Here is a 13,886-nt window from a genome sequence, read left to right as displayed (position 1 = left end):
TATGCTACTTGGGTCTTGGGAAGGCTTTCCAATCTGGTGCTTGAAGAATGCCTTTACTAGGAGATGAAAGGAGGGGAAGGGAACCCCAGGCAGAGGGAACAGCACAAGCAAGAGCTAGGAGGCATAGAGACGCAATACTGGGTTTGGGGAGGCAGATAGGTCAGTGTACACCATGGAATTATCGACAGGCCACTAGGAGCCACCGGGATGCTCGGCAACCTGTGACATTGGATGAGCAGGGCTGCTTCCATCTGGGGGCTTCCAGCCAGGCTGGGGTGAGATGCATGGACACCCACCACTGTGGTAGAACGCAAAATTCCTAAATCTTGTCTCAGGACCGGGCTACTACTTTCCAGGAGCAAAGCTATTTTCTCACTTCACTGGCACACCAAACAGAGAGGGCACGACCGAAACCCGCCCGAGTGCCCAAGTACAGGCTGTTAAGCTGGGTACCCCCGTACCCAACAGCTGAGGCTGGGACGCCGCGCTGGGCGCTCTGCTCTTCCCAGGAGTCAGAGAAGTGAGTTCAGTTTCCGACGTTCCGGATAGTCTTTCTCGGGACGCTCAGACCCTTCTCTGCACACTTAAGCCAAGTGCCTGGCGCTGAGGCGAGGCCGGGCGGAGGTCAAGTGACACTAGGGAACTAAGAGCGCGGACCAGCCCCGGGTCGCACGGCCGGGAGCGGATAGGTTGGGCGCACCGCAGGACTGAGGGAGGACAGTCTCCTGGTGCCGCGGCTCGGTGGACTGGGGCGCCACACCCTCGGAGCAAGACTGCAGCACCCGGTTCCCACAAAAAGGAATACTTCCATCTTTGTCACCCGGAGGCCTGGCACGGCCCGATGGCCGGGCTGGGGGAAAGTTGAGAGAGAAGTCCGAGCGCAGAGAAATCCGGCGGAGGGCGCTTTAGGACGAGCCGGGGCACCGGGCTCTCTGCCCTGCCCCTAGGGCGCCGATCAGGGCGGCCCCGGTAGCTCCGCCGCGCCGTCGGACCGCGCCGGAGCCCGGCCCGGGGCTCGAGGGCGACGGGGAGAAGGGGCCGGGGCCCCGGGCGGCTGAGGCGCCCCCTCCTGCGCGCCCGGAGGGAGCGGCCCAGCGCGCCCGCCCGCTCTTTCTTTTTCGCGTCCCTCCCTCCACTGCCCCCGCCCTCGCTCCCTATTTGGAGCGGAGACACCCCTGACGTCGGAGCCGCTCGGCTCGCCGCTCCCCCGCACCGCGCGCCCGCCCGGGGCCGCAGACAGCGCGCAGCGCAGCCCAGCCGAGCCTCGCGGGGCCGCCGCCAGCCCTGCCGGCCGCCTCCCCGAGCCTCCCGGGGGCGCCGAGCCTGCCCCCCGCGGCCCGCAGACAGCTCCGCAGGAACCGGCGGGCGCGCCGCGCTTCCCACCGCCGCCGCGCGCGCGGTAAGTCCCGCCCGGGCCGGCACGCGGGCTCCCAGCTTCCAGAGGCTTCGGCCGCAGGCGCAGCGCCGCGCCCCCGGCCCGCCCGCCAGCCCAGGGCACCGTGCGGAGGCGCCGCCGCCGAGCCCGGGAGCGCTGGGGGCTCGGGGCGCCGGGTCTGGGGACGTGGGCGCGGCACGGGGTGGCCAGGGAGCACCCCTGCGCCCCGAGCCGGTCCCCCGACTCAACAGGGGTTTCCATTTCTCGGTAGGAGTTCCGCGGCCAAGAGAGAAAGGGAGGGAGATGCGCGGCCGAGAGAAAGCCGGGCGGGTCGAGGGCGGGTCGGGCCGCGCGGCCGCCGGGGCAGCGCCCGGAGCTCGGCCGCGGGGCTCGCGCGTCCCCGCTGCTCTGTCCGGGCCTCGCCGCGCCGCGAGCCTCTCCACTCCCGTACGTTTCTGCCTCCTTTTTGTCTCTCTCTGTGTTTCTGTCTCCCCATCTGCGTGTCTCCGTCTCTCTATTTCCGTTCCTCTCTTTCTCTGGTTCTGGCCCCTTTCTTTCTGTTTCTCCGCTTCTGCCTGTTTTCCATTTCCCTGGGTTTGTGCCTCTGCCTTTATGTTTTCTCTCCGTCTCTCCGCCTGCCCCGCTGTGGGAGTCTCTCTCTGAGTTCCTGCGTCTTCCTGGTCCCCCGCCCTCAAATTCGGACAGCGCCCCCAGCCCGTGTCGGAGGCACGGGGCCCCCACCGGGGCTCGTGAATAGTTTCCTAGACCTGGTAAAAAAAGCGAAACCCTCCTCCTACCTTCCGCCTGCCCCGGGGGACTGGCCTGGGTCATCCCCCTGGAATTGAGTCTGGGGCAGGGGAGCCAGCCTTTCCGGGGGCTCAGTTTTCTTAAGCGTTCCACCCCCGCGAGGCGGCCTGGACAACTGGACTGTGCTGCCGGCCACCTGCCCGCCCCGCTCCCTGGGCGGGGCGATTCTGCTCTTTTACACGCCGCAGTAAAGGGGGCAGCTGGCCGCCTTGGCGTGGCCAGGGGGTTGGCCGGCACCCGGGGAGAAGGGCACATTTTCAGCCTTTCCGAGGTCCTCGCCCAGCTGGAGGACACCAGCCTGTAACTACGGGAACCCCAGGAAAACAGAGGTCAGGGCCGGAGGCCAAAGGCTGGGCGCTGACGGGGGATGGGGGTGGGGAAGCAATTTGTCAACAAGGAGCCCCTCACCCTTTGTTACTGTGGAAACCACCAGCCTCCTGAAACTCCTCCAGTTGCTGGGGCCGCTTGGGTGTGGTTTGCCTTTGGTTGGGGCCAAAGAAAAGGCGAGGCTGGAGCATTTCGTCGGTGACCCCCCCATCCCCACCCTTGCGAGCTGGACCTCTTTCTCTTGGGCCTGTGTGCTAGAGGGTGGACCCAGGAGGATGTGCTGTGCATTAGCCGCATATATCTTCATCCTTTTAGAGTGAAATTTCCAACTGAGTTCTCTCCTTCTCCCCACCCCCACCCCCAAGGGTCGCAGACTGCGGGAGCGGGCAGGGATGCTGGTGAAGTCTGCAGTGGGACTTCTGCTGAGCAGATGTGTAGGCCGGCCCTGCAGCAGCTCATTAGCATCGATTTGTTTTGGAGACAGTTTTCAGTCAGGAGGGTCTGCGGGCAGGCGGGCCGTGGTCTGGGCTGGGGGGCTGTAGCCAGGGAGGTGGAGCTGCTTGGCAGAGATGGGCAGGCCTTTGGGGCACGGGCTTGGCCCTGCGTGTCCGCCCCTGGACGGTTGGTTCATGCTCTGCCAGCGCTGACGGAAGGAAGGAAGCCACCCTGTGGTGACTGGGGTCGTGGAATCACAGTGGCCTTAAGCAGCGCGCTGGAGCCAGGCTCCTCTTGAGGGAATCTGCTAGGATGGACTTTCCCAGGCCGTGCTTCCCATTGCACAGGGGCAAATGGGAGGCCTGGGCAGGTGAAACGAGTGGTCAGTGGCCTGTAAACACTGTACTGTCCTGCCTCCAGGCACACAGGGAGTCAGCGGGTGAGCTTGGGCCTGAACTTGTCCTGGGACCCCAGAGTGGGCCTGCTGAGCTGATCAGGGCTGGGGTCTGACCCTGGCTCGCCCCTCCCTTCAGTTGCACCATTCAAGGAAGTCCCCTGCGCTCATTCCAAGACCTGCGGCGGTTGCCTCACTCCTGCTGACCCCCAAGCCTAGGGCTGCGGCCACAGATGCCACACCCTCTGCACCCAGCAGCATGTACGCCCCGGCAGCCAGGCCCAGCCTGTTTGCTCGAAGTTGCTGGTCTCTCTGGGAGCCTTTCCCTTCAGTCAGTGGCCCAAGAATTAGAGTCTGAGTGGGATCTTCCTCTCCGCTCCCACCCTGGCAGCACAGACAGTTCATAAAACCCTCGCCCAGCCATCATCTTATTTGAGTTTCCCCTAAACCCATTTTCTTGGAGGCAGATGCAACCCCGGGGTTTAGATATTCTCAGGACGCATTCAGGATCCAGTGGGAGGGAGGGGGAGGGGGAGGGGAGGGGAAAGGGGGAGGGGGAGGGGAGGGTAAGGGGTGTGGGGGAGGGGGGAGGGGGAGACGGAAGGGTGTAGGCAGAGTTCAGGGAGGGTAAGCAGCCCTGGGTGACTCAAAGCTAGCACTCGTAGTGACCTCTGCTGAGGACATCCTGTGACAGGTGTCCTCTCCTGAAATTTCCATGCCCTCTTCAGTTCAATTCTCACAACTGCCCTAAGAGGCAGCTACCCCCACTTTGCAGGTGAGGAAACTGAGGCACAGAAAAGTTAAAGGGGCTGAGCTAGGGTTTGAACTGGGGTCTGTCACAGTCCGTTGTGAATAAAGGAGACCCAGACCCGGCCCTTTGTGTGTGTCAGGGTGGGGCAGGGGGTGGGGGGAGAACAGGGAGAGGAAGGGACTGGGAGCATCTGGTCTGATCAGTTTGAAAAATAACTCACCCCACACCCCACATGCTTTCTGTGTGAATGCAGACGTCACCAGAGCCCACAGGTAGAAGCTTCCATCTGAATCTGCCGGGGCCTAGGTGGGAAGGATTTCCAGAGGTTTCGGAAAGCAGAAGTTAAAGCTGGGGAGAGGCTTGCCTTCTTCTAAGCATTTGCTGGCCCTGCCCTCCGGCTGCTCCCACACCAGGCTGGTTGCTGGGAACCGAAGGCCTGGTGTGTGTGTGTGTGTGTGTGTGTGTGTGTGTGTGTGTGTGTGTGTTTGGGGGTGAGTGGACCATTGTACCAAGAACATTCTGGTGTACCTGGCCTTAAGGACCCTGAATATTCAGATTTATCCCAAAGAGGAAACGGGGAGGGTGATTATTCACTTGTTTTACTAAATCGACTCCTTGTTGTGCAATGGGTGCTCTACGGTGGGTGCGGACGGGCCAGAGGTCTTCCTTGAAATCTAGGCCCCTCTGGTGAATTTCAGGTTTGATTCTAGGCACTAGGCCTAGGCAGTGGGGTGGGTGACCCCTGTCCGCATTGCTGTTACGGGGGACCCTTCCCTGGGGAGTTGGGGGGCTCTTGACCTGGCTGGTCCTCAGAATCATGTGGGAGTGAATACAGATGCCTGGGAGTGTGGGGTCGGGATATCTAGGGCTGGCGCCCGGGCTTCTGAGTTGTTGGCAAGCATCTCAGGGAAGATGCTAGGTTCTGGTAGGCGTGAAACGTAGAGAGGACTCCACAGGCCTGACCCCGAAGCCTGAGTTCTTGCTGCCCCACCCCCGTCCTTCCCCAGGAAGCTTCCGGGGCAGGTGTCCTGTGTCTGCTCACTGCCCTCGTCCCCTGCGTGGGAGACATGGGCCGTCACTTCCTTGTTCTGTGCCTCAGTTTCCACGGGGCTGGAGTGGGTCGGCTGTGTCCCCTCCCCTCCCCCAGGGGCCTTCTCTCTGTGTTGTTGGCAGCCTCAGATGTGTCAGGTGTCGGCACAAGGCCTCTGAGGATCCGGAGGGCTTGGATTGGGGAGTGGACGGTGGGGTGATAGGAAGGTACCCACCCTGGGCTGAGGGTGCCCTGGTTGTGGCCTCCCCACAACTCGGAGGAAGGGCGGCACCGTACCTTCTGCAAGGCTCCGGGGAGCCAGGGGTTGGCCACGGCCGCGTGCTTCTCTGCAGGGGAGTCCAGGCTGGGATTTGAACTCTGCCCCATGGGGCGCCCATGCTTCCAACCCTGGCTGTGGCTGAGCCCCGGAGTGCTGACGGGTAAGAGACGCAGCTGCTGGGGCGGGAAGCCCCGGTCTCTTGCTTGCTCCAGGTCATTCCCCGTCACCCTGTCTTCCTCTTCTGTGAAACTCTTGGTGGTTACCCTGCTGCTGTCTAGTTCAAATCTTAGCTTTAGTGAATGCTAACTGTGTCAGCTTGGGCAAATCTCTTTTGCAAACCCAGTGCCTCGGTTTCTTCATCCGTAAAATGGGGGAAATTCCATATCTGTCTCCTAGGGTTGTTCTAAGGACCAAATAAGTGAATATACATAAAAGCCTTAGAACGGTATCTGGCCCACAGTTGGCAGCAGCTCTTACTCCTAGGAGGCTGGGAGGGCTGTGCTGGGCTGATACCCGTAAACCCCCTTTCTGGCCTTGCCTGTGCAGTTCCCTCAACCACGGGTAACTAATTGTGCTCCTGAGTTCAATCCAGAATTGAGAAGCTCTCCTCCCCCGGCCCCTCCAGCTGTCCGACTGCCCCGCACTGAACAGCTGCTTCCTCTTCACCCACCTCCCTCGACCTCCCCTCCAGGCTCTGAGCTCCCCAGGCCCCCACCCTCGCTGCCCTCTCCGCCCTCCTAGAAGGTGCCTGGTAAACCACTGTCAAGCTGCGGGGAACCGCCTGGCCTGGGGAAGGGCACTGCTTGGCCTGACTTGCTGGGGGCCTCGGGACGACCCCTCTGCAAAGCAAGAGGATCGGCTTGGGGGATCCCCTTCCCGCCCTGGCGTTCTGGGACTCCCGTGACTTGTCGTGTGACCTTCAGGGCGGGAGGAAGGGATGAGAATCTGGGTGAGGCTCTCAAGTCTCAGGAAGGAAGGTCCGACTGCTGGATCAAAAAAAAAAAAAAATCAGCTGAGCTGCTGCCTGAAAAAACAAAACACAAGCCAACAAAAAATAAAACCTGCTAGCAAAGAGCCGAGTCCAGTGTGAAGGGGGGGCAGCAGGGGTTCTTGGGGGCTGGACGGGGGCGTGTGTGGGAGACCGGCCCTGCATCCCCCCCGGCTCCCTGCTCCAGCGGCCAGCTTTGGCTCTGATGCCAGCCCAGGCCTCCCCACCATCCCCCCGGGGGAAGGGAACTGGCCTGAGGTGGGTCCCTGCTGGGTGCTGGGTGCTTTCATCGCATCCTCCCAGTCATTTTCAAGGAAAGGGCTCTGCTCCCCGTTTTAGGGCTGAGGTCGGTGGGTGCAGAGAGGCAGACTGTACTTCCGGAAGTCACGCAGCTCCTAGGTGGGAGGCCTGGGACTTGAACTTAGGAGGCTCCCGGGGCCATGCTTCGGCTGGAGCTCAGGGCTGCTGGCCTGGGGAGGCTGAGCGCGGCCTGGCCCCTCCTCTGAGGTCCCAGCCAGGGCTTGGTGAGAGGCCGGGCCCAGTGGGTTGGGTTATAGCACCCCCTCTGTGGGCCCAGCTGACCTTCAGCTGTGCCCTAGAGAGGGGGGTAGATAAGGGAGGTGGCCTTCTGCCTCAGTTTATCTCATTTCCCCTCGGCGTCTGCTACAACCTGACGCATGATAACCAGTCCTCACCCTCCAGACCAGTGACTCCCCTGAAACACTCACCGGTGTCCCATCTCCCACTACACCTTGTTATTAACCTCAGCCCCCATCTCAACTCCGCTCCCCCTTAGCCTGGCCCATAGCGTCAGTCCTAACCTCTCCTATTCCAAACCCCAAACCAGCCCCAGCGCTCATCTCCAGGCTACTTTCATTACAACCTCAGGCTCCGTTCCCGAGCCTAAGGAAACCTATCACCCTCTGCCCCACCTGACCTGGCCTTCCTGAGGGATCCTGATGGGGTCAGGCATAGGACAAACGTCCCCGGACCTCTCTGAGGTCTCTAGGGGCCAGTCTCGCCTGGGGAGGCCCAGGGAGCTCTGGCCTTAGGTGGGTCTCCGCTGGTGTGCTACGGTCGTCGGACCCTGGTGCAGAGGCTAATTCCCCAGGGACAGAAAAGGACCTGGTGGGGTGAGAAAGCCTCCTGGATGCTAAGGGTGTTGAAAAATTAGGTTGCCGGTTAGGAACAAGTCCATTCTGTTTAGGTTGTGGCTGTACTGAAAACATGGGCTTTGCTGCCCACCTTGTGAGTGAGACCGGAAATGTGTGGGTGAGAGCCTGGGTCATGACACAGACTCCCTTGGGATGGGGCAGACGGTCTGGACTCACCTCCCACTGCTCTCCCCTCTTCACCCTTCCCCACTGGGCTGGGAGTGGGGGTCACCCAGGCGTTGAGATCCAGTGAGGTGGGACTTGTCTCTGCTTCCGGAGACCTCCTGCAGGGAGAAGGGGCAGGACCTGAGCAGAGCTTGCTGGATAGAGAGAGCGGGGCGCTGCAGAGGCACTCACAGCTCCGCAGGCCGGCCTGGGCCCTCCTTGCAAGCCCAGCTGAGTCAGCCCACGTAGTTAGCCTGCAGGAGCGCGCAAGACCCCCAACAACTCTCACTTCCCGACTTTTTACCAAATACCTGCCACTCCAGCAGAAGGTGGGCTGAGGGTAGCGTTGTTCGGAATGGCATTTCCAGCCCTGAGCCAGCCTGACTAGTACTGGGCATCTGTGGGACCAGTGGGACCATACTTGGCCCTTGCTCCCACTTCGGCCCCACCCAGGCCCCTCTGGGGACTGTCCCAAGACGCTGACCGAGCTGGACCACTTCTTAAGCCTGGCCTGCATATAAGAACCACCCTGGAAGCTCGTTAAAAAAATGCAGAATCCCACCCCACCCTAGAACTTTCACTTCACTAGTCCTCAGGGAATTCTGACGCTCTACCAGGTTTGGAAACCACCAGTCCAGGGCACCCCACTCATTTCACAGGTGGGGACACAGGCCACAGTGTCCAGGGTCCCACAGCATGTGTGGATTCCAGACTCCCAGTCCAGTGCCTTTTCCCCAGTGTCCTGCCCCCAGAGGACCCCTTTGTGAGCATTGCCCTCATTTCCGAATCTCTCTGAAGCCTCCCTCCTCCACAGTTCTTGCAGTGGGAGAGTGGGCGAAACCTACAGAAGATGAAGTTGGGGAACATTGGGAAAATCCCCTTTGAGTCCATGCTTGCGAAACACACTCTGCCCTGCACCGCCATCTCCTGGCAGATTCTGGTATTGCCTTATTAGTGCCTCGCTCCATCCAATTCACAGAGGGTCAAGCCCTTGGCTTGGACTGCCTCGCCTCTTGTTTGACTCAGGTGTGAGGTTGGAGCTGGAGATAGTGATGTGTGTGTAGACTCAGGGCTTGGGGCTCTGATGGGGCATCCAAACGAGAAGTAGTCTAGTTTGGGGTTAGTTTTTTCACCTGAGGTCCATGCATCCAAGGTGGCACAAGAATTCACAGTGACATGAAGATGGTTAGCTTTGCTGACAACCGTGGCAGCATGTCCAGGAGACCTGCTGGCAGGCCAGCCCCTCAAGGACCCACAACATCACAGTGAGGAGGGAGCTAATGATTGTTCAATACGCAACGGGGTGCTTGGAAACTGAGTGTCTGGCTTAGTACTTGCAATAATCATTGCCACACACAGCATCACCATCCCCCTTTAGATGAAGCAAGTGAGGCACAGAGATAAAAAGTAACTTGCTCAAAGCTACAAAGTAAGTTATAAAGATAACTAACACATGTGGGATGTGTATGATCTGCTAGTCTCTCCACTCAGGGCTTTTCATGAAATACCTTGTTTAATCTCCATGATACCCATCTGATGCTCGTGCTATTAGCAGCCCCAGTTTTGAGGTTCATACAGGAGAAATAACTTGTCCAAGATTGTGCTTGGCTAGTAAGTGGCAGAGGTAGGATTTAAACCCAGGCAGTCAGAGCCACGCTGTAACACCACTGCCCCCCTGCCCTCTGCCCAGCCTCCTGGACCCTGCTGGCCTCACCTGCAGTCTGTACTCAGTTCAAGGGCTCCAAAGGTCACGGGCACGATGCTTCGGGTCCTGGTGGGGGCTCTCCTCCCCGCCATGCTGCTGGCTGCTCCACCGCCCATCAACAAGCTGGCACTGTTCCCGGATAAGAGCGCCTGGTGCGAGGCCAAGAACATCACCCAGATCGTGGGCCACAGCGGCTGTGAGGCCAAGTCCATCCAGAACAGGTGGGATCCCGGGGTGGTGGGTGGAAGGGATGAGGACACGGGCCCAGGAGGGAGGAAGAGGACAGGGCTGCCCGTTCTCGCCTCCACCGTGGTGACACGGACGCGGTGGGCTCTCCTCCCGCAGGGCGTGCCTGGGACAGTGCTTCAGCTACAGCGTTCCCAATACCTTCCCGCAGTCTACAGAGTCCCTGGTGCACTGCGACTCGTGCATGCCGGCCCAGTCCATGTGGGAGATCGTGAGTACGGCTGCCCGCTCCCGCCCAGCTTCCGCCCAGAGCCGGCACCGGTCTGGGCCACAAGTGCTTAGTGAGGCCCCACTGTGTGCAGGGTTCGAGCCTCGTGCTGGAGATACAGACATGGTCCTTGCCACGTGATGGCTCACAAGTCCGACGCCAGCATGTACAGGACAAGAAGCTCTGTTCTGATGTCAGTCACATGCTGAAATCCTTTCGGTGGCTTCCCATTGTTATAGGATGAGACCAAAATCTTTGCCAGACCCCGTAAGGCCTGTCCACAAGGCGTGGTCTGGCTCACCAGGCTTTCTAGCTTCATCTTGCCCCTCTCACCTTCTTCACTAGCTTGACCCTGACACCAATCCCGCCTCCTTTCAGTCTCTCTTATCTTGTCTGCTTACGACCACCACAGGGCCTTTGCACATGCTCTTTTCCCGTTTGGCTTACCTTTCTCCTCCTCCCCCCCCCAGTTAAATTCTAGTCATTCTCCTCTGCGCTTGGCTCAGGCATCATTTTCTCAGAACCCCTTTCCTGATCCCCCAGGCACTGTGTACCTCTGCTTTGAGCATCTGTCACACGCACAGTTTTTCATCTGCATTTGGGTGATTTTGACAAGTCTGTTTCCTCTGCTAGACTCTGAGTTCCTTGAAGGACCATGCCTGTCCTTGTGTCCCCAGAGCTGGCATGGAGAAGGTGCTCTGTGGAAGGAGGGAGGGAGAGACAAGGAGGAAGGAAGGAAAAAGAAAGGGCAGCTAGTGGCGCGACAACAGGGGAAGAATGAACGCTAACGGGGCTCGTACAGGGCGAGCCTTGGCTGGGCGGGGTGGGGGTGGGGGTGTTGGGAGGGGCTCGCTGAGGAAGTGATGTCTGGGCTCGGGTCCAAAGGTTGAATAGAAGTTAAGTGGGCAAAGTCTAGGGCGGTGGGGAGGGGACGGGTGGGGCAAGGACCTCCTAGGCAGAGGGAATGGCATGTGCAAAGTCTCAGGCAGATCAGGCAGGACAGAGCTGGTGGGAGTGGGGGGAGGTCAGGGGTGGAGAGAGAGGTCCTCCGGGGGTCAACCTCAAGGTCCTGGGTGGCCTGGGTCAGGAGTCGGTTTTTCTGCGAGGGCAGTGGGAGCCCTGGTGGGGGGAATTTCAGGCAGGGGCGGACCACCTGGGTCCCCTCAAGGTGCCCTCTGGCTACTGTGGGGATGGGCAGGAAAGTGGCAGGACGTGAGGAGACAGGTCAGGTGTCTCCTGCAGGGACTCACGCCCCTCCCCCTGGACAGGCCCAGGTGTCCCAGGTGGCCTCAGGCTTCTGGGGTCTCTGGGATTCTTGGTCCCATGAGGAGTGTTACCCTTGGGGCCTTCCTGCCTGCCCCAGGCCCTTGGAAACCTCTCTCCCCTTCTCTCCTGCCCTCCGCAGGTGACCTTGGAGTGCCCTGGCCATGAGGAGGTGCCCAGGGTGGACAAGCTGGTGGAAAAGATCCTGCACTGCAGCTGCCAGGCATGCGGCAAGGAGCCCAGTCACGAGGGGCTGAGCGTCTATGTGCAGGGCGAGGATGCGCAGGGCTCCCAGCCCGGCCTCCACTCCCACCCGCACCCTGGCGGGCAGCCCCCCGAGCCCGAGGATCCCCCTGGGGCCCCCCATGCAGAGGAAGAGGGGGCTGAGGACTGAGGCCCCCGACTCTTCCTCCCCTCTCGTTCCCTGTGGAATGTGGGGTCTCACCCTCCCGGGGAAGAGTTGGGGGAGAGGCTGAAGCCCCCCTTTGGCACTGGATGGACTTGGATTCAGACTTGGACTTGGAATGCTTCCCGGTTGCCACGGAGATCTGAAGGGGGTGGGACTGGCGCCAAGCTGCACAATTTAATATATTCACGAGTTGGGGGGAAGAAGCAGAGGTGTTCAGGGTTCTTCATCGGAGGGGGGTTCTCTTCTTTTCTGCCTCCTAGACATGTGCCCTGGGGAGGGGGATAGTTGGCTAAGCTGCTGAGTTGGGGTGAGGCCGTCCAAGACGCGCCAAGGCCCGCACGGCCCCTCGGTGGGGCCGGGCCCTGAGCTGGGGTTGGGCGCCTTGCCCGTGGCAGCCCTGAGGCAGGGCTAGGAAGACCACTGGCAGAAAGAAGCAGGACGCTCCAGCCCCACCGGCTTCCCCAAAGGCCTCGCACCCCCGTCCCCAGGGCAGCTTCTCCCCGGTGGCCCTCCCTCAGCGGCATGGTTGGGAGTCAGGCCTGGGCAGGACCCTGCTGCCTCCCGGCCCTGGAGCTGGGAGCCAGGCTCCCTGCCTGCCTTGGCTTTCGGGGGGGCGGGGAGGAAGGCAGGGGAGGAGGAGCCTTGCTGGGCCAGGGGGAGGGGATGACGCCCTCGACCAGAGGGCATCCTTCCCTCCTCGCCCTCTCCCAGATCTTAGTGCCTCTCCCTGCCCCCCAGGTTCTAGGCCCCTCAAAGCTGATGGAGCCAGCCTCACCCTCTTGGGAAGCTCTTTCTGAATATCGGATGCTGGGGAGGGGTCTCCCTTCCCCGGAGGTTCCCAGGAGGGACCTGGGTGGGATGGATTCTGGATGAGCCTCAAGGAACGAGGAAGAGGAGGGGTGAGGGCGCGTGGGGCGGCTGTGTTCACTGTGGCTCTGCAGCTGCCAAGTCCCCTCCCCCCACTCCTCGCAGCCGCACTTTAGCCCTAGAGGGGGTGCGGGGCCCCGGGGTGGGGGGCTGGGCAGGCGGGCAGGGAAGAACGCCCCTCCGTACCCGCAGCTGCCTGCGTCTGCTCTTCTGTCCCAGGGCTGCTGCCAGCCCCGCCAGCCCCCTGCCTGGGGGCGCCCCGGCCCTCACGGCTATTCCGACAAGAGCCTCTGGAGCTTGTAACCAGTAGGATGGACCCCGAGTTTTCTCATGAATAAATTCGTTCAACACCTGTGTTCTCTTCCTCACAGGGCAGCCCTGCTGACTCAGGGCTCCCCAAGGGGCGGGAGTCAGGCTGCACGCACATGGAGCCCTGAGCACCCCTCCCCACATCCTGGTGGCCCTCCCCTTCCCGCCGTGATGTGCCCCCCGCCGGCTCCTGGCTCCCCACCTCCTGCCTCCGTCCTTGGCTGTTTCTGGCCTCGCATATACGTTGGTTGGGCCTCCAGAACCCCTTTTCTGTCTTTGACCTTTGATCCCTTAGGCCCATGACACCTCTTCACCCTCACGGTGACTGCATCAGCCCTTCCCTGCACTCCAGCTGGCTTGGCCTCTGGAGAAGGGGAAACGGACAAAAACTAATGGTTACAAATTGATATAGGAGGTGGGGTGCTGTACTGAGTACTTTATATCAATTAACTCGCTGAATCCTCACCACCACCCTGCGATGCAAATACTGCCCTTGTTTTATGGAGGAGGCATCTGAAGTACAGCGGGATGTAGTAATTTGCCCAGGGTTGAGAAATGTCTCCAGTAGGACTTGAACCCAGGCAGTCTGGCTGAATCAGTCTTCTCGGTATAACCTTAGTAACTGCCATTTGCTGACCAACTACTATGTGCGGGGCTGGGTGCTTGACAACTGTGGAGTCCCTTCCCCTTCACGATGACCCTATGGGTTTGAGATCATCACCTGCATGCAGCTGAGCTCGGGGCCCCCCCGATTCTCCATTGAGACGGGGCTGGTGGGATGGGTGAGAGCTATGACTCTCTTTCTTCCTTGCACACATTGCTGTGACCACCAACACCAGGCAATTTATATATATTGTTTCTAATCCACGGAGCATCTTCATTTTGCAAATGTGAACTGAGGCCTTTATGCCCTGGGAGTGATTCCCCCAGGCTGGGAGGCAGCGGCGCGCGCGGGTTCCAGTCTAGCGCCCTCTAATGATAACAGTTGTGTACTACACACACGATTTCCTCCGGGTACCAAGCCTTCCCTTCATGGCGGCTCTGTACTGTTGTGTAGGTTGTGTACGTCCCAACTACAGAATGGTGCTTCTTGGTGTCGTGCAGGACACAACTATCCAGGGTGGTCCTGTGTCCTTTGATGTGGAATTGGGTTGGAGAAAAGTATATCTCTCC

General features: G+C 60.5%; 1 protein-coding gene across 3 annotated transcripts; it reads left to right on the top strand.

The window, feature by feature from the left end:
* The first annotated feature begins 1,237 nt into the window (after positions 1-1,237).
* On the top strand, positions 1,238-12,756 carry NBL1 (NBL1, DAN family BMP antagonist). Of its 3 annotated transcripts, XM_027109941.1 has the most exons (5): positions 1,443-3,027; positions 7,792-7,795; positions 9,444-9,632; positions 9,757-9,868; positions 11,271-12,756. In XM_027109941.1, the coding sequence occupies exons 1-5, from the start codon at positions 2,940-2,942 to the stop codon at positions 11,520-11,522; spliced, it is 645 nt and encodes a 214-aa protein (XP_026965742.1). In that variant the 5' UTR covers positions 1,443-2,939; the 3' UTR covers positions 11,523-12,756. The 3 variants fall into 3 exon arrangements, with proteins under 3 accessions (XP_026965741.1, XP_026965740.1, XP_026965742.1); XM_027109940.1 differs by lacking the exons at positions 1,443-3,027; positions 7,792-7,795 and adding an exon at positions 1,238-1,399 and having other exon boundaries at positions 9,438-9,632; XM_027109939.1 differs by lacking the exons at positions 1,443-3,027; positions 7,792-7,795 and adding an exon at positions 1,239-1,399 and having other exon boundaries at positions 9,397-9,632.
* The last annotated feature ends 1,130 nt before the right edge of the window (positions 12,757-13,886 follow it).

Source organism: Aethalodelphis obliquidens, unplaced genomic scaffold, assembly GCF_003676395.1.
Source record: "Aethalodelphis obliquidens isolate GAN/ISIS:26980383/991018 unplaced genomic scaffold, ASM367639v1 scaffold9, whole genome shotgun sequence".
Taxonomy (NCBI): Eukaryota; Metazoa; Chordata; class Mammalia; order Artiodactyla; family Delphinidae; genus Aethalodelphis; species Aethalodelphis obliquidens.
The sequence above is the reverse complement of the archived record's forward strand: the minus strand, read 5'-3'. Positions and strand labels throughout refer to the sequence as shown.

What these genes read in the sequence shown, in the direction of transcription:
- NBL1 (XM_027109941.1), top strand. Translation starts at nt 2,940, where the DNA reads ATGTGTAGGCCGGCCCTGCAGCAGCTCATTAGCATCGATTTGTTTTGG. An exon ending in GCCAAGTCCATCCAGAACAG is followed by an intron (nt 9,633 to 9,756) that starts GTGGGATCCCGG and finishes CTCCTCCCGCAG; the next exon opens with GGCGTGCCTGGGACAGTGCT. An exon ending in CCCAGTCCATGTGGGAGATC is followed by an intron (nt 9,869 to 11,270) that starts GTGAGTACGGCT and finishes TGCCCTCCGCAG; the next exon opens with GTGACCTTGGAGTGCCCTGG.